The sequence below is a fragment of the Chlorocebus sabaeus genome, chromosome 3 (genome assembly GCF_047675955.1).
Source record: "Chlorocebus sabaeus isolate Y175 chromosome 3, mChlSab1.0.hap1, whole genome shotgun sequence".
NCBI classification, from domain to species: Eukaryota; Metazoa; Chordata; class Mammalia; order Primates; family Cercopithecidae; genus Chlorocebus; species Chlorocebus sabaeus.
Window position 1 is genome coordinate 12,019,367 of NC_132906.1, and position 26,463 is coordinate 12,045,829.

Here is a 26,463-nt window from a genome sequence, read left to right on the forward strand (position 1 = left end):
CTGCTCCGCCGCTAGCTGCAAGACCGTGGGCAATGACCCAGCCTGTTCAAGATTTACCTTCCTAATGTAGAAAACAGAGAAGCCCCATCTCGATGGATCAAATGAGATAATGTGTGGTAAGTACATAATCTAGCTCCTAGAAAACAGTACATATTCAATAAAGTACAGCTTTATTTCAAGACTCAAATCTCTAGTCTTATCCATAAAGAGGAAGCAGCACATGGCAAGTCTTGTGACGGGGAGGAAGCTTAGTGACTTTTCGAACTGAACCGAATTCTTTGTGGCTAGAGAAAAGTGCACGGTGGGGAGAACCATGAAAGATGAGCCAGGGCTCAGGATCTTGTCACACTGTCCCCAGGCCCCCTCATACATTACCAGCTGAATCTGCCTGACAGTGGAGGCATCTTGACACGTGCATGAAATAAAACACGACTGGAAAAAATGAGCCAGAAGTCAGTGGCCATGGACCCCTAGATCCTTTCTGAACTTTTAATCTACTCATTGCTGTGAAGCATTTGAGTCTAATAAGGGGTTGACATTTACAACGGACATTTCTGAAAGATCACCAAAAAGCATTGGGATATTTTACATCTTTACGCAAACCCTCTAATAAAAAAAAGAAAGCAAAATGAAACGGTAAAACAAATAGATTTCAGCCTTAGTTTATAATAGACTTATTTAGGTGGTTATGATGAAATGGGATATGGAGAATACACATGGATGGTCAGGCATTTCAAAATTTTGCTTAGGTTCCTGTTGCTTTTTAGTTTTTGGAGACACGGTCTCACTCTGTCACCCAGGCTGAAGTGCAGTGGCATGATCATGGCTCACTGCAGCCTCAACCTTCTGGGTTCAAGCAATGCCCCCAACTCAGCCTCTCGATAGCTGGGACTACAGGCACAAGCCACTGTGCCCAGCTAATTTATTATTATCTTTTTTTTGTAGACACAGGGGTCTCACTATGTTGCTCAGATTGGTCTCAAACTCCTGGTATTCACTGGCATAGCCACATTAAGGTGTGGGCACCTACCTTTTTCCTTTGGAAGTTCACATCAAGTTTCATTGAGGCACACTTGTTCAACGTATTTAGTCTTCTAAAATGAAAGAAAAATGTGATGATTACTTTCACTAATGAATTTAAATCTCTCCAGTTTGATAAGCCTCCTTTATTTCCAGTAAAGTTGAAATTGCAGGAACAACCAATTATGTTCCACGACAGTACTGCACCCACAGAAGACATGCTCTAAAATAGTTCCCATGTGTGCTCCAGCCTCCTGACCTGCGAGGACTCTACCACCAAGCCTACCAATCCCTGCCTTTTCCCTAATCTAAACCCAGCCCTTTTCTGGCTTCTCTTTCCACTGTTACTGGAATCCATGGCCAATCATTTTAGCCATACTTTCACTATCCCCTCAAATCGTTTGCCACCTTGACCTTGCATCAAGTCTATCCTGTTAACCTCCAAATATGGATCAACCCAACCATGTGTCTTCTCTCCTGATCTCAGGTGGTTGGGTATAGGTGGAAAATATCTCACATACACATGCCATAGGCTAACTATGCCGCTCCAAAACATATATGTTGAAGCCCTCCATTCACATATGTGAATCCCCAACGTGATTGATTTGGGGTAAAGAAGTGATTAAGGGTATAGGAGGTCACCAGGGAGGAGCTCTGATCCCAGAGGATTAGTGTCCTTATAAGAAGAGATACCAGAGAGCTCCCTCTCTCTCTGTGCATGTGAGGACACAGTGAGAAGGCAGACATCTACAGGTCACAGGACCCTTACCAGGAGCCAAACCCTGCCAGTACCTTGATCTTGAACTTTTCAGCCTCCAGAACCATGAGAAAATACATTTCTGTTGTTTAAGCCACGCGGTCAAGGTGTTCCATCATGGAAGCCTGTGCTAATAAATACATTTTGATTTTCACCCTCAGCTGGACTCTAGAAGATGTTACCCAGCATTTCTTTCATTTTTTTCTCCTCTGGTCGTTCCCAATCTCAGATCACCAAAAAGACTCAGTATCTCAACAGATGACATAGCCACCATTGCCAGTGAGAAAATATAGGCAATTAGATATATATTCTTTTAATAATCTTTTTCTTCTTTCCTTCCTTTCTTCCTTCCCTTCCTTCCTTTTTTTTCTCTTTCTCTCCTTCCTTCCTTCCTTTCTCTTTCTTTTTCTTTTTCTTCCTTTCTTTTCTGCCTCCCCTTCCTTATCTTTTTTACACTTTCTTTCTGTCTCTCTACTTCTTTCTTTTTTAGAGTAGGATCTCACTCTGTTGCCCAGGTTGGAGTGCACTGGCATGATCATAGCTCACTGCAGCCTCAAACTCCTGGGCTCAAGGGAAACTCCTGCCTGAGCTTCCTGAGTAGCTAGGACTACAGGTGCCTGCTACCATGCCCTTCTAATTTATATATATATATATGTTTTTGTAGAGACAGGGTCATGCTATGTTGCCTAGGCTGGTCTCAAACTCCTGGCCTCAAGTGATCCTCCTGCCTCAATCTCCCAAAGCACTTGGGATTATAGGCATGAGCCCCTGTGCCCAGCCCCTCTTTCTGACTTCTATTATCCATAGATCAGTTTTGCTTCTTCTTGGTTATTGTATAAGTAGAATAATATAGCATGTATTTTTTGAGTGGCTGTTTTTTCATTCAACACAATGTTTGTGAGATTGACTCACGTTTTGCATAAACCATTCAGCTTAGTTGCTGAGTAGTATTCCATGGTATGAACATACACAATTGGGTTACCTATTCTCTTGTTGATGGACATTTGGGCTGTTCCAGTTGTTTCTTTGTTTTTTGTTTTTCTTTTTTGAGACGGAGTCTCACTCTGTTGACCAGGCTGGAGTGCAGTGGTGTGATCTCAGCTCACTGCAACCTCTGCCTCCCAGGCTCAAGCAATTCTCCTGCCTCAGCCTCCTGAGTAGCTGGGACTACAGGTGCATACCACCACACCAGCTAATTTTTGTATATTTAATAGAGATTGGGTTTCACCATGTTGGCCAGAATGGTCTAGATCTCCTGACCTCGTGATCCACCTGCCTCGGCCTCCCAAAGTGCTGGGATTACAGGCGTGAGCCACCATGCCAGGCTTGTTTCCAGTTTTGACCAATGAATTGCTAACCACGAAATTCAATGGCTTCTTTCTAGCAAAGACCTATTAATAGCAATCGTCACTAATTAGTACCCATCATTCCTTGAAATTCTTTTCATCCTTGACATTCAAGATTATGAATTATGTCATCTCTCTGGACACTAACTCCTTCCTGCCACCAACCAGTACTTGCCCCTTACCTATTAATTGTTTTTGTTAGAATTCAGACTGAGGTCCATCCTTTTTTACTCTCCATGGCCTTACTGAAGAATCTTAACATAAATTAGACTCAAATGATCCCAGTCTTCTGTCTCCAGCCCAGGCATCTCATCTGAGGCCCAGAGTCACATTTTGCATTCTTTTCAAAACCTGTTTCTCCTACTTACCGTCTTGTCTTGACTAAGAGCATCACCAATGGGCCACCCAAACTAGAAAATAATGTCATCTTGAGGCTCTACTCCTTCATAATCTATATTCATTGGTCACCAAATCCTGTCAACTACACCTCTATGATGTCTTTGAAGTCTTGCCTCTCCTTTGGCCCTAATTCAGTCTCTTTTCGTTGTTTACTGAGAGTCAGGCATCAGCCTCCTACCTAGTTTCACTACCACTTCTAAAGCTTTACATTGAAGCCAGTTCTATTTCTCAACTTTTTCTCACGTCGCTCACTGGCTGAAATATGTTTAATGACTCTCCTCATTTTCAACCATCTCCTATGTACTCTTTGACTACACATTCATTAGTGTCAGATATACCAGGCAATGCTGAGTTAGAAGCTGATCATCTCGTCTGAGACCATCTTTGGCAGGTTCTCAGCCTGTCTCTTTGGTCCATTCCACATGTGTTATCATGTCTACCTAAGAGCGGGTGTGAAGTGAAAAAAAAAAAAGGTTGATATTGCACATTTGGCGGCTCTGTAACGGGTTTGTTTAGGGAAGGATTGCCTGTTACTTACAAAATGAACTTATCTAGTGAACTTGTTCTTCCATTATGGTTTGGAAGCACAAACAAAACACTCCATTCTGCTTTTCTGTGGAAAAGCTTTTGATCTATGACATACACAAAAGACATCAAAGGAATCATCTTCTATATGCCACAGACTCGAATATGCTTTATACTTTCTAACACATGCAGGAAGTTTATTTATTATTTTCTAAAGCTGAAGACTCCAAGTAGATTTGACTTTGTAGTTCTGGGTCCTTTTATTGCCCCTAAACTCAGATGTTTGCCTGTATCTTTCAAATTCCTTCTCTACTTGGAGAAAGTAGTTGCAAAACATGTATTTCATAAAGGAATCATATACAGAACACCTAAAGAACTCTGAAACTCAGTAACAAGTCAAACAACCTGATTTTTCAAAAGGGCAGAATATTCGAACAGATACTTCTAAAAGAAGACATACAAGTGACAAATATGCACATGAAAAGATGTTCAATATCATTAGTCATGAAAGAAATGCAAATTAAAATCATAACGAGACACCACTACACAACAGAATGCCTAAAGTAAAAACGCTGACAACATTAAGTATTAGCAAGGATTCAGAACTACTGAAACTTCCAAAGGGTACAGTCTCTTTGGAAAACAGTTTGGCAGTCTCTTATAAAATTAGGTATATTTTTAGTACTTGATCTAGCAATTCCACTCTTAGCTACTTATACAAGATAAAAGAAATCACATGTCCACAAAAAGATTTATACCATATATATATATATATATATATATATATAGAGAGAGAGAGAGAGAGAGAGAGAGAGCTGTAAAAAGGCTTGCATTTGAATGTTCATAGCAGCTTTAATCATAAGATAGCCACAAAGTAGAAATGGCCCAAATGTCCACCAGCTGGTAAATGTATATAAAAATTGTGGTATATCCATACAATGGAATACTCAACAATTCAAGCACTAACTATTGATACACAACACTACGCATGAATCTCAGAGTCATTATGCTAAGTAAAAGAACACGGACACAAAGAGCACACACTACGGGATTCCACTCATCAAAAAAATTTCAGGCAAGACAAAACTGTGACAGAAAACAGACGAGTGGTTGCCACTGCCAGCACTGGGGGACTTTTTGAGGTCACAAAAATGTTGTGTCATGGCTGGGCATGGTGGCTCATGCCTGTCATCCCAGAACTTTGGGAGGCCAAGGTGGGCAGATTGCTTGAGCCCAGGAGTTCGAGACCAGCCTGGGCAACATAGAGAGGCCCTGTCCCTACAAAAAAAATATATAAAAATTAAGCCAGGCGCGATGGCTCACACCTGTAATCCCAGCACTTTGGGGGGCCGAGGCGGGCAGATCACCTGAGGTCAGGAGTTCGAGACTACCCTGACCAACATGGTGAAATCCCATCTCTACTAAAAATACAAAATCAGTCAGGTGTGGTGGCACATGACTGTAATCCCAGCTACTCAAGAGGCTGAGGCAGAAGAATTGCTTGAACCTGGGAGGTGGAGGTTGCAGTGAGCTGAGATCGTGCCATTGCACTCCACCCTGGGCGACAGAGCGAAACTCTATCTCAAAAAAAAAAAAAAAAAAAAAAATAGCTGGGTGTGGTGTGGCACGTGCCTGTAGTCCTAGCTACATGGGAGGCTGAGTAAGAGAATCGCTTGAGCCTAGGAGATCAAGGCTGCAGTGAGCTGAGACCGTGCCACTGTACTCAGCCTGAGTGACACAGTAGGACCCTGTAGCTGAAAAAAAAAAAGTTTTATGTCATGATTGTGGTGATAGTTACATAACTATACATTTGAAAAAATTAATCAAATTGTATACTTTGGTGATTTCTTGGAATATAAATTATATATAAATAAAGGTGAATAAAAAATGCAAGTGAGTGACATCAGTGAAAAAGATTAAGTAAAAACCTCCAAACTACTGCTTCTTCATAAAATCAATAAGAGTACTGGCAAATATTGCCAAAATCAACTTTTTAAGAAAGCTGTAAATTGAAATGGGCTTTCAATAAACTAAGTAACACTAAGTGTCTATTTAAGAAAAATGGTTAAACATATGTAAGGACAGTGAGCTTTGTGACATTCCAACTCACTCTATTCCTATGCCCTTTTCCCCAGCTGTTCTGGAGCTTTGAAAATCAACAGCATCACCATCAGAGTAGCTGTGAAAACTAGTAGCCTTGCAGCCACTGGAGAGGAAAGAACGGGTTTGAGCTTCCCCAAAACTCCATTACCAAAAAATTGTCATTATCTGAGCTGTCTGGGAATTCCCTGAAAACACCCATTCATAGGGCTTATCTTTATTTAACCTGACTCAAATCATCACTAAAACTAGCTTATACCCAGGGTGTTTGTCAAAGACAGTCTGTAGTAACTAGTGAACATGGCAGTTGCCTGAAATGATAATAACAGTTGAGCCAAACAAGATGCTAACCAAAAAGTTTAAAAAGAATAGCTGGGAGAATGAGATGTCCATAGGGGACTCAGAAAAGTTCCAATGTATTCCTAGGAATCTAGAAGGTCAAGTACATGTGCAGAACTGTGTGTATACCCAGGAAAGACCTGATCTGGTCCTAATCTTCCACCTTTAGCTGACCTTGATGATCTGCACAAGCAGGAAATCAAGGCTAAAGCAGAGCTATCAGTTCCCTGCTGGAGCATTGAAGTCAGATTGTAACATGCACAAAAAGCCCCTCAGCAAAGACTGGGAGACGGATTTGTTGAAGGTATCTAAGAAAATCTCTGTCCAATCATTTGCTGATTACTAAATTAACTGAGTAGATACTTCAGTGGATACAACAAGGGATACAGACTTTAGAGAATTAATTCAGGATATTCATTAAACAGATAGCAATAATAACAACCCTGGGAAGAGTAGATCTGATTTCAAGAGGTACCATATTACCATACTTAAAATGTCCAGTTTTAAACAAACAAATAAACAAAAAACCAAGACAGTGGATATCAGCAAATTATTCTAAAGTTTATATAAACGAGCAAAAGACTCAGAATCACCAACATAATGATGAAGGAGCAAAACTAGAGGACTAACAGTATCCAAATTCAAGACTTCCCGTGATGCCACAGTAATCATGATAGTGTGATATTGGTGAAAGAATAGACAAAGAGATAAATGGAACAGAATGAGGAACCCAAAACAGATTCACACAAATAGAGTCAACTTACATTTATAAAGGAGCCAAGGCAATACAATGGATAAAAGATAGTCCTTCAACAAATGGTGTTGCAACAAGTGGATATTCACATACAAAAAAAATTAGTCTAGACACAGACCTTATACCGCCACAAAAACTAATTCAAAATGAATCATAGACCTAAGTGTAAACACAAACCTATACAACTCCAAAAAGATAACACAGGAGAAAATCTAGATGGCTTTGAATAAAGTGATGACCTTTTAGATTCAACACCACAGGCATGGTCCATGAAAGAAATAATTGATAAACCAGACTTCATTAAAATTCAATACTTCTGGTCAGAGAAAGACACTTTCAAGATAAAGAGAAGACAAGCTATATATGGGGAAAGCATATTTGCAAAAGATATCTCTGATAAAGGACTGTTAGCTAAAATTATGAAGAACCCTTAAAACTCAACAATAAGGAAACAAACAGCCCAATTAAAAAATGAGCAAAACATCTGAACAGAAACCTCGCTAAAGGAGATGAACATATGGCAAACAAGCCTTTAAAAGGGTGCTCAACATCACATGTCATTAGGGTATTGCAAGTTAAAACAACCATGAGATACTATCACATATCTAAGGTAAAAATCTAAAACACTGACAACACTAAATGCTGGTGGGAATGTGGAGCAACAGAAACTCTCATTCATTGCTGGTGGGAATGAAAAATGGTGTGGCCACTTTGGAAGACAGTGGGCAGCTTCTTACTGCCAAACACACTTTTATCACATACTCAAGCAATTGCACTTCTAGGCATTTACTCAAATGAATGGAAAACTTACATCCACATGAAAGCCTGCACATAGGTGTTTACAGTAGCTTTTTCATAATTTTCAAAACTTGAAAACAACCGAGATGTCAGGTGAATGGATAAACTGTGGTCCGTGCGGGCAACAGAATGTTCTTCATCAGTAAAAAGACGTGAGCTGTCAAGCCATGAAAAGACATAGAAGAAACTTAAGTGCATATTACTAAGTGAAAGAAGCCAACATGAGAAGGCTACATCCTTTATAGTTTCAACTATATGGCATTCGAGAAGAGGTAAAACTATGGAGATAGCGAAAAGCTCAGGGGTTGCCAGGGGTTGGAGAGAGGAGGAGTGGAAAGGTGGGACACAGAGGATTTTAGGGCAATGCAGGTACTCGCTATGATACTACAACAGTGGATGCATTTGTCAAAAGCACAGAATATGTAACACTAACTGTGAACCCTAATGTGTACTATGGAGAATTTGGGTGATAATGATATGTCCATGTAGGTTCATCAATCCTAGAAAATGTACCAGTCTGGCGGGGCATGTTGATAGTGAGTGGATGGGGGGCTGTGCGTGTGTGGGAACAGGCTATATATGAAAACTCTGTAGTTTCCGCTCAGTTTTGTTGTGAACCTAAAACTTCTCTAAGAAACAAAGTCAATTTTAAAAAATGAAGTCTTTTTTATTCATTTAAAACAATTTCATTTTTTGGACTTTGAAATTACTGATGTAAAATTATCTGTATGTCTTCTGTTCTTGGTCTACTTGCTCATTAGTTGCCATTCCTACTCACAAAGTCATCATCATTGAAGACATCTTAGACATTTTAGGTAGATTTCAAACAACCATCCAAATCTTCCTTCTGAATCCTGCCATAAGCCAAAGGGGAAAATAGTCTATGGTTGTCTGAAACTAGGTACATATTACCAGCATGGCCTATGATTTAGCTTACACAGGTAAAATAAACAATGGCTAGATTCTGTAAGAATACAAATTGGATGAAACATATCCCTGACAGATATAAACACCTTTTTAAGATCTGGCTGCCTCAAGTAAAAGAATATGTCACAGTGAAAGCATTCATCACACTTTATCAAAACCACTGCAAAATTCTCGTTTGAGTGAAGCCAATCTGCATTTAGGACAAATAGTTAGCCCGAGTATTTGCTTCCCTTTAACTTAATCATAAGTAATATAAAATCCCTCAGATAATCTGAGTTGGTCTAATACTGGTTGCTTGCAAAACTGTTCCTGCATGGATGAAAATTTCAATTATAGAACGTATTTGCAGCATGAATAGTGCGTCCTCCATTGGATTAGAGCCTTGATTGAAACAAGGACCATAATTTATTCTTCTTCTAATTCCCATAAATCCTAGAAGGAAGTTTTATACATGATAGGCTCGGTAGGCTTTTCTTTTTGAACTGAGCATGCTTTGTTTATATAGGTCCAATCAGTGATTGACTTTAAGTAGTTACAATAGACCTTGGATAGTCAGAATAGCAGAAGTATTCTCCACCACTGAGTATGACAGGATATGAGTTGCATCTTATTTGCATTCTTAATGCCTGGTACAGGCCCTGGCTCAGAGCCAATGCATTCAGTAAATGTTTGCTAAGGAAACATTAGATCCTGGACAACGCTAGGGACCACTTGGACTGATGCTTTTATTTTCAGATAGGAAGATAAAGTCTCTGAGGGGACCATATGCTCAAGGCAGCCAACTATTAGTGAGCAGCCAAGCTAGAACTTCTTTCTGCCCAGTGATTTATCTGCTCCTGTCTACTTAAGAAAAATTTTAGGAGGGCCTGGGAAATGAGAGCTTATGTCATGCACCCAGAACAGGCTGTTCAATAAATGGTTATTTCTATCCCCTCTCTATTTTCTCCATGGGAAGATAAAACCCATAGCACATGATGAAGCCTGTCCTCTTCATGTTTTGAGCAAACTGGATTCATGTGTTAACCTAGACACAGCACTTTGACCCTTCCGGAAGACAATAATACTGCTGCCACAACCTGTTAATTTTTACTGTTGTCTTCAGAATCCTTGAGAAGGGCTAGTATGTTAGCATATGGGAAATAGTCCGTAGTCTCATTTTAAGAGTGAAACTTGAGGTTCTAATGGGAAAGTCAACAAGGAGAGAAGAAGCCAAGATTCGTTCATCCGACTGTGCGCCGTGTACCAGGAATAGGTTAGGTGCTGGGAATACAGTATTTAAAAAGATATGGTCTCTGTCCTTGATAATCTCATGGTCCCATGTGGGATAGACACATGATTAAAAAGAGAAGAAGCTACTCACTTTCTGAGAGCATAGGGACAACACCTCCCAGAGGAGGTAATATTGGAGCATACGTATGATAGATTAAGAGAAATTTGCTGCCTAGGCAAGGAGAATTATAGGCAAAAGAAAAGGCACAAAATAACAGGTTATAATCTAGGAATTGCAAATACATGAAAAGGGGTGATAGTCTGTTTTCACTACTATTAATGAATACCTGAGACTGGGTTAATTTATAAAGAAAAGAAGTTTAATTTGGGTCATGGTTCTGCAGGTTGTACAAGCAGCACAGTGTTGGCCTCTGCTTCTGGTGAAGTCTCAGGAATCTTACAGCAGAAGGTGAAGAGGGAGCGTGCGTACCACACGGTGAGAGCAGGGGGGAGAGATAGAAAAGGGAAGGTTCCAGGCTCTTTTAAATAACTAGATCTCACGTGAACTAACTGAGGGAGAATTCCACACCAGGAAGATGACACTAAATCTTTCATAAGGGATCTGCCTCCATGAGCCAACACCTCCCACCAGGCCCCAACTTCAACACTGGGAATTATATTCCAATGTGAGATTTGGAGGGGACAGACATTCAAACCATTATCGAGGGATAAGCCTGGAGAAGCAGACAGGGGCTAGATCACAAAGGATTCAAATGAAGATGTTAGGAGCAATCCGGTGCAATGAGGAGCTACTGAAGGATTTAGACAGGAACGTAACATAGATTTGCATGTTAGAAATGTAACTGGCAGCAGGATGGAGAAGGAGCTAAAGAGAAACAATTAGAAGACGGTTCCAATAGTCCAGGGGAGAGATGGCAGAGAGATGCAGAAAGCGAGTGAGAGTGGGATGAAGACGGAGACTCGGCCATTGGTTGATGTGGAAGCTGCAGAGAGGCAGAAACAGAAGATGACTCCCAGATTTCAGACCTTCCTGAACATGCCGTTAAACACAGAAAACAAGGAAATAGGGAAGTCGACAGGGAGTTAGAATATGGGGGAGATCGTGAGCTCATGTTTGGTTATGTTAAATTTTAGGGGCCCTGTCACATTCAGACCCACTTGGGAATGATCCACATATGGATGACACACACAGAAGATACATAATAATTAAAGCCAATCATCCAGGGGAAATTCAGAACTCTGGAGAATTCCAGTGGTTAAGGCACGGGCCAAGGAAGGGAGCCAGGTTCAGGGAAGGCACAGTCAGAGATGTAGGAGTTGACAATAACTAGCTGAAGATGGTGTCCTAGGAACCTGGAATTGAGATAGAATGGGAGTGGTGAGAGGCTACTCCTTCACATATTTTTTTCATTTTTTTCTTCTTCTCTTCTCAAAACCCATGCTACTACTTTGCTGACACCATACCTGCTAACCCTGAGGCTTTAGTCGTACAAAAGAAAAAAAAAAAAAAAAGGCCATTCTTCTGCACTCTTATAAAGTCTTACCCTGCCTTTTGCTTAAAGAATTCCAGGAACTGGCCTTAGGAAACCAAACACTGAACCAAGGTTGCAGTGTCCCACCTCAGAAAGGAATGCTGAACAACTAACGTACAGCCTTGTTGCCTCCAGCCAGACCTCAAGGTGGCCCATCACTCAAGATAACCATCATGATCGTGACCTACCCATCCCCTACCCATCATCATGGGCTTTGCCCAGCCCAGCCCACATACCTCTTCCGATGTCAATTCTCTGCCTAATAAAAAAATCCCTCCCAGCTCTTTTTGGGGAACTAACTGGAAGATCCTTGGGCCTCTGCTGTCTCCCTTGTGCTCAAGCACAAGCCTTGAAATAAAAGCCTAGCCTGGCCCTGTGTGAACTCCCATATTACATGGGGAGCCTCAGAGCCGGTGGCCTGTAACAGAATGAGCTTTGAAAAAAGGAGACAGTAATTGGGTAGCTGAATCAAATCTTTAAGAAAGAGTAAGTGATAAAGCCTAGAAACATTTTTTGGATTGAGCAGTTCATGAGGGCAGTATTAGGAAAGACACGGACATCCTTTTAAAATGTCTAGCTAAGAAGGAGGGTGATTTAGGTTATTTTGAGGAGAAGGTGAAGAATTTATCACCACATAGTCTTCTCTAACATGAAGATGCAATAAAGTAATTTGAGAACTGACAGGCTGTTTTTTTCCAGGTTCCAGTTCAATTTAACAAATGTTTCTGGAAGTCCTGCTCAGTTCAAGGCCATGTGACACAAAGCACCCACGATACAACACTGACTAAGATGCCGTCCCCACTATTGAGCACTTGGAAACTGGTACAAAGTCCCTTGCATGGTCAGCAGACCATAATGGAAGTAAGGCGGTGGTCAGCAGAAAATCGAGCTGTGCACGGACTGCCTGAGCACACAGGAGAAAGAGCCAGAGAGGGATGCCCAGGGCCTGGGAGGACGGCCAGGAGTGCAGGAATGGAGGGACCGGGAAGAGGGACCAGAGAAACGCCAGGCAACTGTGTGCTGGGAGGGATGTTAAGTGGCCTATGCGCCCTGAGTACTGCAGGGTGGCTGGGAGGTGCCCAGGCCCAGACCCACAGGGACCTTTAACTCATGCTGAAACAGAAGCCTGGGGAGACACCCAGCGGCCCTCTGCCTACAGATGTATAGGAAAACAATAGGACTCTCTCCTTCCTTGTAGTTTAGATTCCTATTTGACATCTAAACTGCCAGACTTCAGACTGGTCATGAAGTCTCTTGTGCTGATTTAATGACTAGTTTCCTGTGATACTTCTAATATTCCTGCCAAAGGCTGGAGAGAAATAACAATCAGGGGCATGTTGAGTTCATCTCTTACAGACAATTCTGATTAAAGTCTAGTAGCCTGAACTTCTCACCCAGGCTCCTATGTGTGTCCTAGCCATGCCTGTTGGGGAGTGTTACGGGTGGGGCCCTCCAAGACTTTCAGGAACCTAAGTCACTGAGGATGTGTTCCTAACCCTGGGATCAAAGGCAAGTCAGGGAGCAGCTCCTCCTCCTCGGGCTGTAGCTGCAGGGCATGGGAAAGGTCTCTACACTGGCGGACTTTTGGAAAACACAGATTCTGGAGAGCAGAGGTGGATACACCAATGCCAAAGACATGATTCTGGTATGTAACTCCATGAGGGTAGGGCCGTTCAACAATCACAGGCCATCCACAGGGAGGATGTCAGGCACAGTGGGGGCAGGGGGCAGGAAAAAGAAAGAGGACAGTCAGAAGTCAGAAGTCAGCAGGTGGTGTCACCGTGCCACCATGCAGCCAGGGAAGGCCACACCTCTGCTCAGCTTTTCCCTGTGATGTTCTGCCGAGTGGTCGGGCTGCAGCAGGAATACTGGCCTCTGTTCCAGCCCATAAACTCCAAAACAGCTGCCCCTGGACATTAGTTGAGGTGCAGGAGAAAAGCAGTTAAACACTGAGGGTTCTAGCTATACAAAGAAAATTAAGTATATGTGTGTTGTCCAGGGACACGATATCTGTATGGAACTGTGTGAATTTCGTTTAGCTTGTGCAAGAAAATAAATGTAAATAGCTATGTGCTTTAAACATCAGGACTTCAAGGAAGAGCATAGGCTCTCTTGGCTATTCAACAAAAAATGATGGCCAAAGTGGCCCAGGGGAAAGAACTTAAAAAAAAAAAAAAAAGTCCAGGTTTTCTTGGACTTCTTTTGTTTATGGAATTTCAGACCAATTTTATATTCACATGTGCCTGTACTGGAAAATTGAGCGGGGTGTCCTTAGCTTTTTATTATAACTGTTTATAACAATTGCATCGGATCCAGATAATTTTTCTAGTGAGAACTGGTCCAGGTTCAAGTGAGGGTCATGACTAGAGATTTCTGGAGAGGGTCAAGAACTGAAGGCTGGGCAAAGCAGTCTGGCGGGAACTGGGTGCTCAGGAGCCCACCCCTCACTGACCCTGAGGGAGTTTCTTTCCCTCCCCTTCCCCTGCCTGCCCGTAGAGAGGATTCCCCTGGCATCCACTCTTAGTCCTCCCCTGACTGGCCCAGCTGTCCCCGAGTGACCTCATGCACTCTCAGGGCCTTCCTCCTCACATGCTGGTGACTTCACGTCTCCCTCCCCAGTTCCGGACAGGGCACCCTACTGCACACTGGACATTGGCACCTCATCTACCCAATACCTCAGCCCACCCTGTCTTCCCTCCTGACTTGCTCCTCCTTCATGGCTGTTCCCCACCTCAGGGAAGGGCATCTCTACCACCCAACTGCTCAAACCAGGAGGACTCTGCTCATCCTCAATTCTGAACAACACCTGTTATTCATAGGCTGTTATGAAAATTAAGTGAGATCAACATAAAGAGCTTAGCACACAACTTCATGCATAATGAACACTCACTAAATGTTAGCCATTAGCATCTGGCAAGGCAAGGCATTTTTTAAAACATTGCTAATGTTTTTAATAATGCAATACAAACACCTAAAATATATATAGACAAGTGAATAACAAGAATATAAAGTCTCTCTCTTCCCCTCAATCTCCTCACTGATTTTGTACCTTCTTGCACATTCTTCCTGAAAGCTTAGGCATATAAAAGTCATCCTGAGTACCTGGTTGATAAAGGTCACAAAAGAGGCCATTAAAAAATATATAAAATCATTTTTATACAAAGTAATATATACTAGCAAAATCCCCTATATTTGAACCTATTATGTCTGTTCCTGACTATACCTCAAGTGTGTCCCCAAACTCTATAGACTAGTGAGGCAGGTAGTTAGCCAGGGAACAGATATGATTACTTGCAGGAAGCTAAAAGCAATACAAATAGGGCCAGACAGGTTAGTACAAGAACCCGCTTCCTAGTGGAAAGGAATGGTTACAACAGGCTGTACCAATACAGGCAGACAGCAGCCATCCTGCTTTAGGCACAGATAAGAATGTAACAAAGAAGAAACTGGCCACAATGGGTTAAATCCAAGATATACATGCTACAATTAATTAGTATATATTTAAAAACACAAATTATGCAAATGAACGACTGCCAACCCTTGGCTGCATTATACCCCCATTACCATAAAATTTCCACGGGGAAGGGCATCCCACTTCTATCACATACCTAATGCTATGGCGGTTCCAGATTAACCATATTTAGTCAATGAAAGGGTGGCACTGCAATTCCGAAAACTGCCCATCAATTTCCTGGAAAACCCATTCCCTTAGTATAGAATATTCCATGCCTTCATTAAGCCTATTCATCTAGTACGTCAGCCCTGGCCATGTTGGGCATGGCTCCTTGTTTTCAGGATGTCCCCGTTCCTCCCTTGAGTATGTTCTTGCTTTTGCTCTGCAAATAAATCCGCTACATTTTCACTTTGGTCTTGCTTTCAAATTCTTTCGTGTGACAAAGACAAGAACCTGAAATGGCTCCACTGGCAACACTAGGATTGCAGTGGGGTTCATGGTGTGGGGTGGGGAAGGGGGAAGAGATGCCTTTTCTGCACATTAATTTAGTTTTTTAAAAAAAACTAAAAGTTCAAACGAGCCCATCCAAATGTCACGCGTTCTTGTCTGGGTAATTCCTGTGAGTGAGCACATTATTTTACCCCCCTGTTTCTCAGTTTCCTCCTCTGTAAAGGGGGAATAATGTTAAGAGCCCATCTTTATAGACAAGAATGCTGAAGAACTTAAAATAAAAAGGAGCCTATCTTATAGTGCTACCATGAGAATTTAATGAGTAAATATTTGTAATATGCTTAAATGCAGTGCCTGGTATGTAATGAGCACTTTGTAAGCTTTTTAAATAAATAAAATAACTATTTATTGGGATCTGTATTTATTTATAGACTCAAGATTTTAAAGGTGGAAGTGACTGTGGTGATCATGTAACCCCCATATCCTTTTCCCAGTGACTTGCCCAAGGGCTCAGTTAATTGTCACTTATTATTTATTATATGATATAATAATTTGAAATGTAATACTGTACATTATCTGTGATAAGGATTCTAAAAGGAAAACTATTTAAAATATATTATCAATATTCATACTTTAATATTATTTATGTTATTTAACATACTCAAATCAAGTATCGGCCTTTGTGTGTATAGATAAATTGTAGATACCATTTTTGTCAACACTACCTTCCAATCCCCACCCCTGTCCCGTGTGAAAATCATTATTCATTATCCTTTTAAATACTAAGGGGGCAATGATAGGTATACTGTATAATCCTAACCAATTCCTTAGCTCTAGCAAACAAGGTGAATGCCCTTGTTTTGCATGTGTTATAATTAATTAGTATTTATTAAAAAACACAAATTATGAAATGCGTTAAATTTAGAGATGGCCAGGCATGGTGGCTCATGCCTGTAATCCTAGCATTTTGTGAGGCTGAGGCGGACGAATCACTTCAGGTCACAAGTTCGAAACCAGCCTGGCCAACATGGTGAAACCCCATCTCTAATAAAAATACAAAAAATTTAGCCGGGCGTGGTGGTGGGTGCCTGTAATCCCAGATAGTCGGGAGGCTGAGGCAGTAGAATTGCTTGAGCCTGTGAGGTGGAGGTTGCAGTGAGCTGAGATTGCACCACTGCACTCCAGCCTGGGTGACAGAGTGAGACTCTGTCTAAAAATAAACAAACAAACAAAAAGATATTCAGAGATCATCTTGAGCATCAAGGCTATATGTCAGCTGCCTGAGCAAATACTGCAAACCAAAATGTGAATTTAACGTAGTACTTCTCCTTTAAAATAGTTCATTCAGGACCTTTGGTTTACTGCAATTTGTACTAAAGGTTACAAACTCTGTAAACTATTTTAACACCTTGACTGTCCCTACATTCTGATAAAGTTACTGTTTCAATGAGCTCACCTAGGTACTTAGATTTGCAAGTAGCTTCTCATGACTCACAGGAGAAAATGTTTTTCAGTTAAGAATTCAACAAAAAACATCAGAATACAATTACAATTGTGGTTGTCACAATAATAAAAACTGCACTTTCCTGACTGGCAGGGACAAACATTTATGGAGCGTCTACTATGCAGCCTTGCTGGAGCGACAGCGAGACATGGCTGTCATTCTGGAGGTCACACCTTCTGCAAAAGACAGCAAACCTGTCTAGTTTCTGGGGCCTAAAATGAGAGCTAGAGAGAAAGAGATAGAGAGCGCAAGAAAAAGCTACACATTTACATATTCAGAGCCTCAGAGCCAGGCCTTGGTCCTCCCTGCCAGACACATCCTTAGTACAATATATATTTCCAAACCAATCAAAAAAGGTAACACTGTTTAAAAACTCTTCAAGAGTACATTGGGACCCAGGGCATTCACTGTCTACACAGGAGAGATGCTTGCAGAAAACCAAAGGTGAGTGAAATTCTTGTCATGGCTAACACTTGCAGGAGCTCTTTGACTCTCCCGTCTTCATCTGTCTACCTGGCAGAAGCTGCCTGCCCTCCGGCTGTGGTTCGGTTTATGATCTGCATTAGCTCAGCATTTCAAATACGTACATGAAAGGAGAGCCCAAAAAGCTTTAAAAATAAAACAAGAGACCAGCTCCATCTCTGTGTCTTTGGTGCACAAGGAAGAAAACAAAGAAAATCACAACCCCTTACTGCTGTCTTGGCATCCATCATGACTTACCATGTGAGTGGCTGAGGGTCTAATTAACCACTCATCAATCTCTAAGTTTTAAAAGCGCTGCCATGCCCCTGGGACTGGAGATCTTCCTTCTGCCTGCTTTCTGCTATTTGCAAAGCTGGAAATCTGTGTCTTGGTGGATCTCAAGAGGAAGGGAAAGAAACTCCACACGTGTTTGTAGCCAAGCCACCTCCATCTGTCTACCTCCTCTGCTTCTTCCTTTGATCCACCCCGGGTATGACTACTCCTTTGGCCTCTGTTCTACCCACAGCTCCTACGCCCCGAGAATCTCAGTTCGCACACCTCCAGCCAAATGTTTTTCTTGCTTCATAATATTTTTGGAGACATAGCTGCCATAGGAATTATCCCAGTTATAACAACTTCCTGCCACTCTAACCATTTTTACACAAGCCGGGCCCTTATCAGGAGCTCTGTGGTGTCTAGCATTGCAGCCCTATTCCACGGTGATGTGGTAATGTCTTTGGGGGTATGTAAGTATGAATCCTGCTACAGGCTATATCATGACAGGTCATGTGCTCTACAAGAGAAGACTTCCTGATTTTTCTAGATGACACTAGTATTATTATTATGAAGTTTATATCTCTAACTGATTTCACATTAATTGTACTTGCTCATCCCTATGATATGTCTGAAAGACATTTTCTGTTGTTAAAGCATAGACTTTGATGAAAAGCCCATAACGTAGTCAAGCATCTCAGATCACATGCAGCAGTGAGTGGATAAGGATCCATCACCCACATGTTTGAGATTCAAAGCTTGGCCCGCTAAGCCACCTATATCATCCTGTAAATAGAACTGCATAATCAGAGACAATATTTGTCCTTGCAATCCTGATTTTAAAATATGTAATAGAATTTTCATTCTTGATTTAAAATGTAATTTTTCATTAACATTTTAGACATAAAATCTTCAGGAAGCTACTACAAAGCTACTGGAACTCATGAGTTTTAGAAAGATTGCAGGATACGAAGACAATATACAAAAAATTGTATACTATCAATGGGCAACGAAGACAAACATTAAAACGCTATCATTTACATTAACACCATGAACATGAAATTCTTAGATACTATCAATGTGAACCACTCATGTGCTTGAAACTACAAATCACTCTTGAAAAAATCAAAGGAGACCAAATAGAGACATATATTGTGTTTATTAACACAAAGACTAAATATTGTTGAAATATCAGTTCTCCACAAACTGATACAGAGATTCCACAAATCCAAATCAAAAACCCTTTAGGATTTTTAAAATAAATATCGATAAACTGTTTGTAAAAGTTATACGTAAAGTCAGAGGCACTAGAATAGCCAAAGCAGACAAAGAAGAACAAAGTTAAAGAACTCAGACTATTGCATTCCAGGACTTAACCTAAGTAATCAAGGCAGTGTCACACTGATGAAAGAACAGACACATAGATAAATGGGGGCAGAAGAGAGAGTCTAGAAATAGACTTACACATACATGGTCAAAGGCAATTCAGTAAAGACAGTATAGTTTTTTCAATATTGATCTGAAATGATGGGACATTGATATGCAAAAAGTAAATCTTGACTCATAACTTGTACTTTCTACAAAAATGAACTAAAAATGGGTCATAGACCTAAATATAAAACACAAACCTATGAAATTTCCAGAAGAAAACATAGGGTAAATAGTTGTGACCTTATGTTAGCTAAAGATTTCTTAGATATGACATTAAAAGCGTAAATAAAAATAGGTAAAATTGGTTTTCAGAAAAATGAAAAACTTTTGTTCTGTGAAAGACACTGTTAAGTGACTGAAAATGCAAGCTACAGCCTGGCAGAAAATATTTACAAAACACCTTTCTGACAAAGGACTCATATCTAGGACATATCCAAACTCTCAAAACTCAAATAATAAGAAAAACAATACAATTAAAAATGGTCAAAAGAGTTGAATACATATTTTATAAAAGAAGAGGTATGGATGGTAAATAAGCACATGTTCAATGTTGTTAGTCATTAAGAAAGTGCAAATGAGTTAATACCAGACACCTATTAAAATGTCTAAAAGCAAAACAAAAACTGACAATACGAAGATGTGGAGCAGTAAGGACTCTCATACACTGTCAGTGGGAGTACAAGATGTATTTCATTTTGGAAAAATTTAGTGGTTCATTAAAAAGTTAAAATAAACTTACCATATAGACCCCATGATCCCATTCCTAGGATTTTACATCAAAGAAATGAAAACTTAAATGCTCATACAAAAACTTGAATATGAACGTTAAGAGTAGGTTTATAATCACCCAAAGTGGCAACAACCCAAATGTTCTTCAACTGGCAAACGGATAAACAAATGTAGGACATCCATACAATGGAAGACTATTCAGAAATAGAAAGCAATGAACTATTAAAACACATAGCAACATAAATGACTTTTTATTATTTTATAACAAGTGAAAGAAGCCATATTAAAAAGGCTACATGCTGTTTGATTTCATTTGTATGATATTTTGGCAAACTACAGGTACAAAAAACAAATCAGTCGTTGCCAGAATTTGGGAGTAGGAGTAGAAGCTGCTAACAAGAGGGGGGGATTTTTGGGAGTGATGAAAGTGTTTTATATCTTTTTTTTTTCTTTTTTCTTTTTTGAGACAGAGTCCTGCTCTATTACCTAGGCTGGAGTGCAATGGCACAACCTTGGCTCACTGCAACCTCTGCCTCTTGGGCCCAAGCAATCCTTCCATCCCAGCCTCCCAAGTAGCTGGAACTACAGATATGTGCCACCATGCCTAGCTAATGTTTGTATTTTTGGTAGGGATCATGTATCACCATGTTGCCCAGGCTGGTCTCAAACTCCTGGGCCCAAGAGATCCATCCAACTCAGCCTCCCACAGTGTTGGGATTACAGGCATGAGCCACCACACCTGGTCTGCTCTATATCTTGAGTGTGATGGTGGTTATAACAACTTGGAGGCATTTGTCAAAACTCAAAGACCTATTCACTGAAAATAGTCAATTTTACTCTATATATATATATATATATGCATTAGTCCATTTTCACACTGCTGATAAAGGCATACCCGAGACTGGGAAGAAAAAGAGATTTAATTGGACTTACAGTTCCACATGGCTGGGGAGGTCTCAGAATCATGGCGGTAGGCAAAAGGCCCTTCTTACATGGTGGTGACAAGAGAAAATGAGGAAGATGCAAAAGCAGAAAGACCTGATAAAACCATCAGATCTCGTGAGACATATTCACTACCATGAGAACAGTATGAAGGAAACTGCCCCCATGATTCAAAGTATCTCCCACGGGGTCCCTCCCATAACACGTGGGAATTATGGGAATACAATTCAAGATAAGATTTGGGTGGGGACACAGAGCCAAACCATATTAATATGTTATACCTCAGCTGGTCTCTGTGGCTCATACCTGTAATCCCAGCACTTTGGGAGGCTGAGGCGAGTGGATCACTTGAGGCCAGGAGGAGTTTGAGACCAGCCTGGCCAACATGGTGAAACCACGTCTCTACTAAAAATACAAAAATTAGCCAGGTGTGGTGGCGTGTGCCTGTACTCCCAGCTACTCCAGAGGCTGTGGCAGGAACCATTCAAACCCAGGAGGCCAAGGCTGCAGTGAACTGAGATTGCACTACTGCACTTCAGCCTGGGCGACAGAGCAAGACTCTGTCTCAAAAAAAAAAAAAAAAAAGTTATACCTCAACTTAATGAAAACATAAATTTCAAAAATTCAATGGGAAAAAGATAAGTAATATATAATTTTTCAAATATTTAAAAAAGCTAACTAGCAAAAAAATACACGGTTAAAACTGACAGAGAAAACTCAGGACGAAGTGCTGGCTGCAAGGTTCTGAGTAGAGTGAATGCTTGTGAGGAGGAATCTGCTCTTGCTCGGTGTGTACCTTAGACATGCAGAAGATGAAACACTGCTTTTCCAATTCATTACCTTTACAGAATCACAACCAAATCATCCATTCACTTCGTAAGTTTTCATAAATGGCATTTTGAGTTTGTTTGTTTTCTCATCTAAATAGCTTGGTCCTGTCATTTATGATTTGAAGAGTTCTTTGCTCTTTCACCCCCGTAAGCAAACCCATAGTATTATTTTCTTGAACATTCAGAGATCATTTCTTCACACAAATCTATTTTCTCTTCATATAGAAAACACAGAGTGACTGGTTTGTGACACAAAAATATATATGTATATATATGTCTGAAGATTCAGCAAGCCTAGGATTAGGTAATTTACACACTATTTAACGTGCGCTGATCTCTCCTGTCTTCATAAGTTTTGCTAACCATTACTTTCCCTTCAAACTACTACTTTATCTATGTCAAATGCAGAATATACTAGAAAGAGCACTAGATTTAGCATTAGGAGTACTGTTTTAAGGTCATTTTGGCCCTAAACTAGCTGTATGGCCTTGGTAAAATGACTCATCTCCCATAACTAATCCTTATCTTCAGCTCTGACCTCTCTTCAGGGCTTTAGTCATGAAACTTCAAATTCCTACAGACACATACCACCTCTCAGGCAGCATTTAATTCTTCGGGAATGTAGCTTCTCCTGGATCTTTTATTATTACCGAAATTATAATTGTTATTTGTTCAGGTACTCATACCTCATTTCTTCAACTGAGTGTCTTCAACAAAATTATACGTTGTTTTAAGGGGAAGAAATTATCCATATATACATCTTTGTCTCCTTACACTATCTATCGTAAAATAGTAGCTTAAATAGGCCAGTTTGTTGCTACAATTACTTGAGTTTACACATACCAGTTTGAGGAGATAATCACTTGACTTAGCAAAAAATACAGCCAAGTTTGACATATTCCCAGTTTTTCAGAGTCTTCCCTGACCACACATGCTGAGGCTGCTCATGCTGCTTCCCTCCACTGACCCATCCACGCCCCCCAATCACTGTCTACATTCCCATGTTGTTTTAGCTTATCCACGGCATTTACACTCTCTGAAATAACATTTCCCCCTCCTTCTTTCTTTCTCTCACTCTCTCTCTCTCCTTTCTCTATCTTTTTCCTAATCTATTGTCCAAAGGCCGCTACTAGGATTTAAGCTCCATGAAAACACAAACTGATTATGCTCATTAAAAGTAGTACATTTAGAACCTGCACCCGGGTCAGGCACACGGTAGGCACTCAATGAATACCTGCCGAATAGCTGAACTCGCCCTAGTGATGCCTGTTGTAGACTGAAGAGTGGAAAGAAACAAAAAATACTTCACATGGTTTACCTGCAAAGAGGTTCTACAAGGTCCTTTTCAAGAAAATCATGATCATTCTTGACAGCCACAATGTTGATGGGAAACTGTGAATCTGCGAGAGAGAAAGAGAGGCAAAGAAGTTGATGTACTTTGTTTTATCCGAACGAGCACCAACATATTCAGACCTTCAAGGTCTGTAAAAGCCACTGATTTTAATAGCAGTGACTGCCCATCGTCATTGTTGGAAATGTTTAAGAGAGCGAACAATTGCTATCACTGTAAATGCTTTTAGGAGTACAATATAAGTGCAAAATATGAGGATAGTCAAGTGCTTGACCTTGGATGGGAGTGAACACTAAGTGCCTGCGTTTTTCTAGCTCACCCTTATCACAGTCATATGCAGATGTGGCCTCAGAGAAGAGCTTTTGCACTTTCACCATCCACCTAACATGTAGGTTACTCGCATCTGTCTTGATGTTTCATGAAATACTTAATTTGGCAGATTGTTTTTCCTTCAAAAAGGAAATTTCCAAAAATACCCAAAGTTCTATCATCTGAAAATTTTTTTTAGTAGCAAAATCTTTATCACTCTGGAGTATCAGCAAACTACTCAACTTGATTCTATCCAAAAAGAATAATTCGAACACTATTTCTCTCCGACAGACAATTCATGCCAGCTTTGAAGGTCACAGGCAATATTTAGAACATAGTGTTAATTCTGGGTACCTCGTTCATGGAGGTAGCAATCTGCAGCTCATTGGAATAGAGGGCATAGCCAAGTCTAACAATGCTGGGTCACTATCATTGTCTTGCCACTTTTTCCTTTATCTCATCTTATATTTTGTGCTGTCTACACCTTGCCAATCACGATAAATCTAAGGGTATCTAAATCTTAGCGTGAGTTGGAAACAGAAATAATTCCCCGTCTGGTGAAAAAAGTCATGTGAGTGACTTGCAGATGCTTCCAGAATGAAGCTGTCTTGCTCGACTAGTGAGGGAGGGAGGGAGACACTTGTGATTTTTTTCATGGAAGGCTGCCTCTTGCCAGCTGTGCTCCTTCCTGGGGTCTGGTTTGAGGCTCCTCTCTCCTCCTGGGCTCTGGCACTCTCTTCGGTGGCCTATCCCTTTGGGATCACGGTAGTGACAGCTGTGCCACTACAAGCCCTGGGCTCTTGCACTGTGCACTGTTCCTCACGGCCACCCCCTGTCCTGCCTGCACCTTTGTAATGAGCACTGTTAGAAATAAAACCTCTGCCAATGACCTTGAGCCTGCCATCTGCTCACTGTTGGGGTCCCTACTAGTTCACTACTAGATAAGGACAATCCGAGAAGTAGTTAAAGTCTTGGTTATAATTTTAGATATAAGGAACATGAGTATGTCTGTTAACTCAATTAAAGAATCAATGAAAAGGCTGGGCGGTGGCTCATGCCTGTAATCTCAGCACTTTGGGAGGCCAAGGTGGGCAAATCACTTGAGGTCAGCAGTTCGAGACCAGCCTGACCAACATGGTGAAACCCCATCTCTACTAAAAATACAAAAATTAGCCAGGCGTTGTGGTGCGTGCCTGTAATCTCAACTACTGGGGAGGCTGAAGCAGGAAATTGCAGGAGGCAGAGGTTGCAGCAAGTGGAGATTGCACCACTGCACTCCAGCCTGGGTGGCAGAGGCAGATTCTATCTCAAAAAAAAAAAAAAAAAAAAAAAAAAAAAAAAATCAATGAAAGGAAGTATAATGCTAGCAATAAAACACCTTACCTAAAACTCAGAAGAATAACATCTGATTCATGTTATATCTTCACATTTTTCATATAAACAGAATTAAAGAGAAATCTCAGGACAGTTAATTTTGTGACTTCTAGGAAGTTTATTAACAGTGAATTCATTGTGATTTCAAGAAAAGTGAGAGTAGTAAAGGAAAAACAAGGAGAAAAAGAAGAAAGTGCAGAAAAGCTGCTGATGGCAGAATGCTGGAAAGAAAACACTGAGTTGGGGTTTGTGGTAAAGAGATGGGAATTAGTAGTGGGAAGCAGAAAGTAAAGTGGGCCTGGGAAGTGATACTCATTTCTAAATCAGTATCAGGATAACCCCTGGGCACAGCAAAAAGGCTGAGGGAAAAATACAGCGAAACGAAATGGGCGAGAAAAAAATCTGGAAGTCAAAACACACCACAGGATACGTGTGGTTCATTTCAGATTTATTCTCTGTGTAAGAGCGAAGGGAAGGGCTGACGTACCCTCATATAACTGCGCGTATTGCGGGAACCCGGCAGCACGGAGCCAGTCACAGGCTTCTTTCGCCTCAATTTCTGAAAAACACAAGAGAGAGAAAATTGAGTTCCACAGCCGCACCCTAGTACTCTGTCTTCTTAATCATGGATACACTGGTGAGCTTTGTGCAAGTTATTACAAAGCAAAATTGTTCCAGGTAAGTCTGCATAAGTAGGCTTACCCAGGAGTGGGTGGAAAACGAGCGAGTAATACAAAGGTCCTTGTTATGTGTCTACTAAGATAATCTTCCATGTAGATCCATAAGTATGTGTATAATGACAAAACCACAGATAATAGAACACAAAGGCTGAGTCTCAGGCAGGGAAAAATGTCTTATTTATACACCAGGGAACCAGGGCACTAGGGGAAAAGAGGACATTCTTCTTTACAATTCTTTTTTTTTTTTAATGGATTTTTTTTTTTAAGTTCCAAATATTAGGCTAAAAATGTTTATTCAATATTCCTTTATTCTTTCACTCTTGGGATAATTTTAAGAAAGACTACAACTGGATTGCCTATGAAAATGTATTTTCTCATGAAAAAAGGTATTACAAAAATCCAATGTATTATTGTTTTAAAATTTTCACTAATAGCCTTAATTCCCCATGCATTATAACAAGATGTTCATTAATCAAGCACACTGGAATGATTTCAAGCTGTAGAGTGCGGCATAGAAGAGGAAAGTTGATTATTTGGAATTGAGACTTCAGTTTGATGGGCCTTCCAGAACCTCTGAGGGCCAAGCCCAAGAGGTTGATATGTCCCTTGGGCGACCATTTTTGGTGTGGATGCACCAACAGCCCACCAGACCACCTGCCTGGGGAAGCTGTGGAGTGAGATGGGAGGAGTCTACAGTATGTGAACCAGGTCACTTTTTGACCTTGTGAATCCTGGATCATTTCCCAACCACAACTCTCTTAGACAAATATGAATCCAAGGGGAAAGAAGTTCATCTGTTGAAAGTCCAGTTTCTCCAAACAAAATTAAACAGCCTATTATCACAAGTCTTTACCAAGGCCCTTTCCTCCACTGTTAGGATGGGTCCCTGTCAGGTCATTGTATTTCCATTTACTATGATGTTAATTTTTCCCCGTAGCCAAAGCTGG

The 26,463-nt window shown here is 40.8% G+C and overlaps 1 protein-coding gene across 12 annotated transcripts in view; it reads right to left on the reverse strand.

Annotated features, from left to right (window-relative positions):
* The window catches only part of STARD13 (StAR related lipid transfer domain containing 13), a 550,191-nt gene that overhangs the window by 39,446 nt on the left and 484,282 nt on the right, over window positions 1–26,463 (reverse strand). For 7 of the 12 annotated variants that reach the window (XM_073013295.1, XM_073013287.1, XM_037986824.2 and 4 more), the window contains 4 exons: window positions 25,324–25,395; window positions 23,121–23,202; window positions 8,052–8,195; window positions 1,031–1,094 (listed from right to left, as the gene is read on the reverse strand). In XM_073013295.1, coding sequence (XP_072869396.1) covers window positions 1,031–1,094; window positions 8,052–8,195; window positions 23,121–23,202; window positions 25,324–25,395 — 362 coding nt within the window. The remainder of the gene's footprint in view (window positions 1–1,030; window positions 1,095–8,051; window positions 8,196–23,120; window positions 23,203–25,323; window positions 25,396–26,463) is intronic. The other 5 variants (XM_007960090.3, XM_007960089.3, XM_007960087.3 and 2 more) reach the window with 1 other exon arrangement.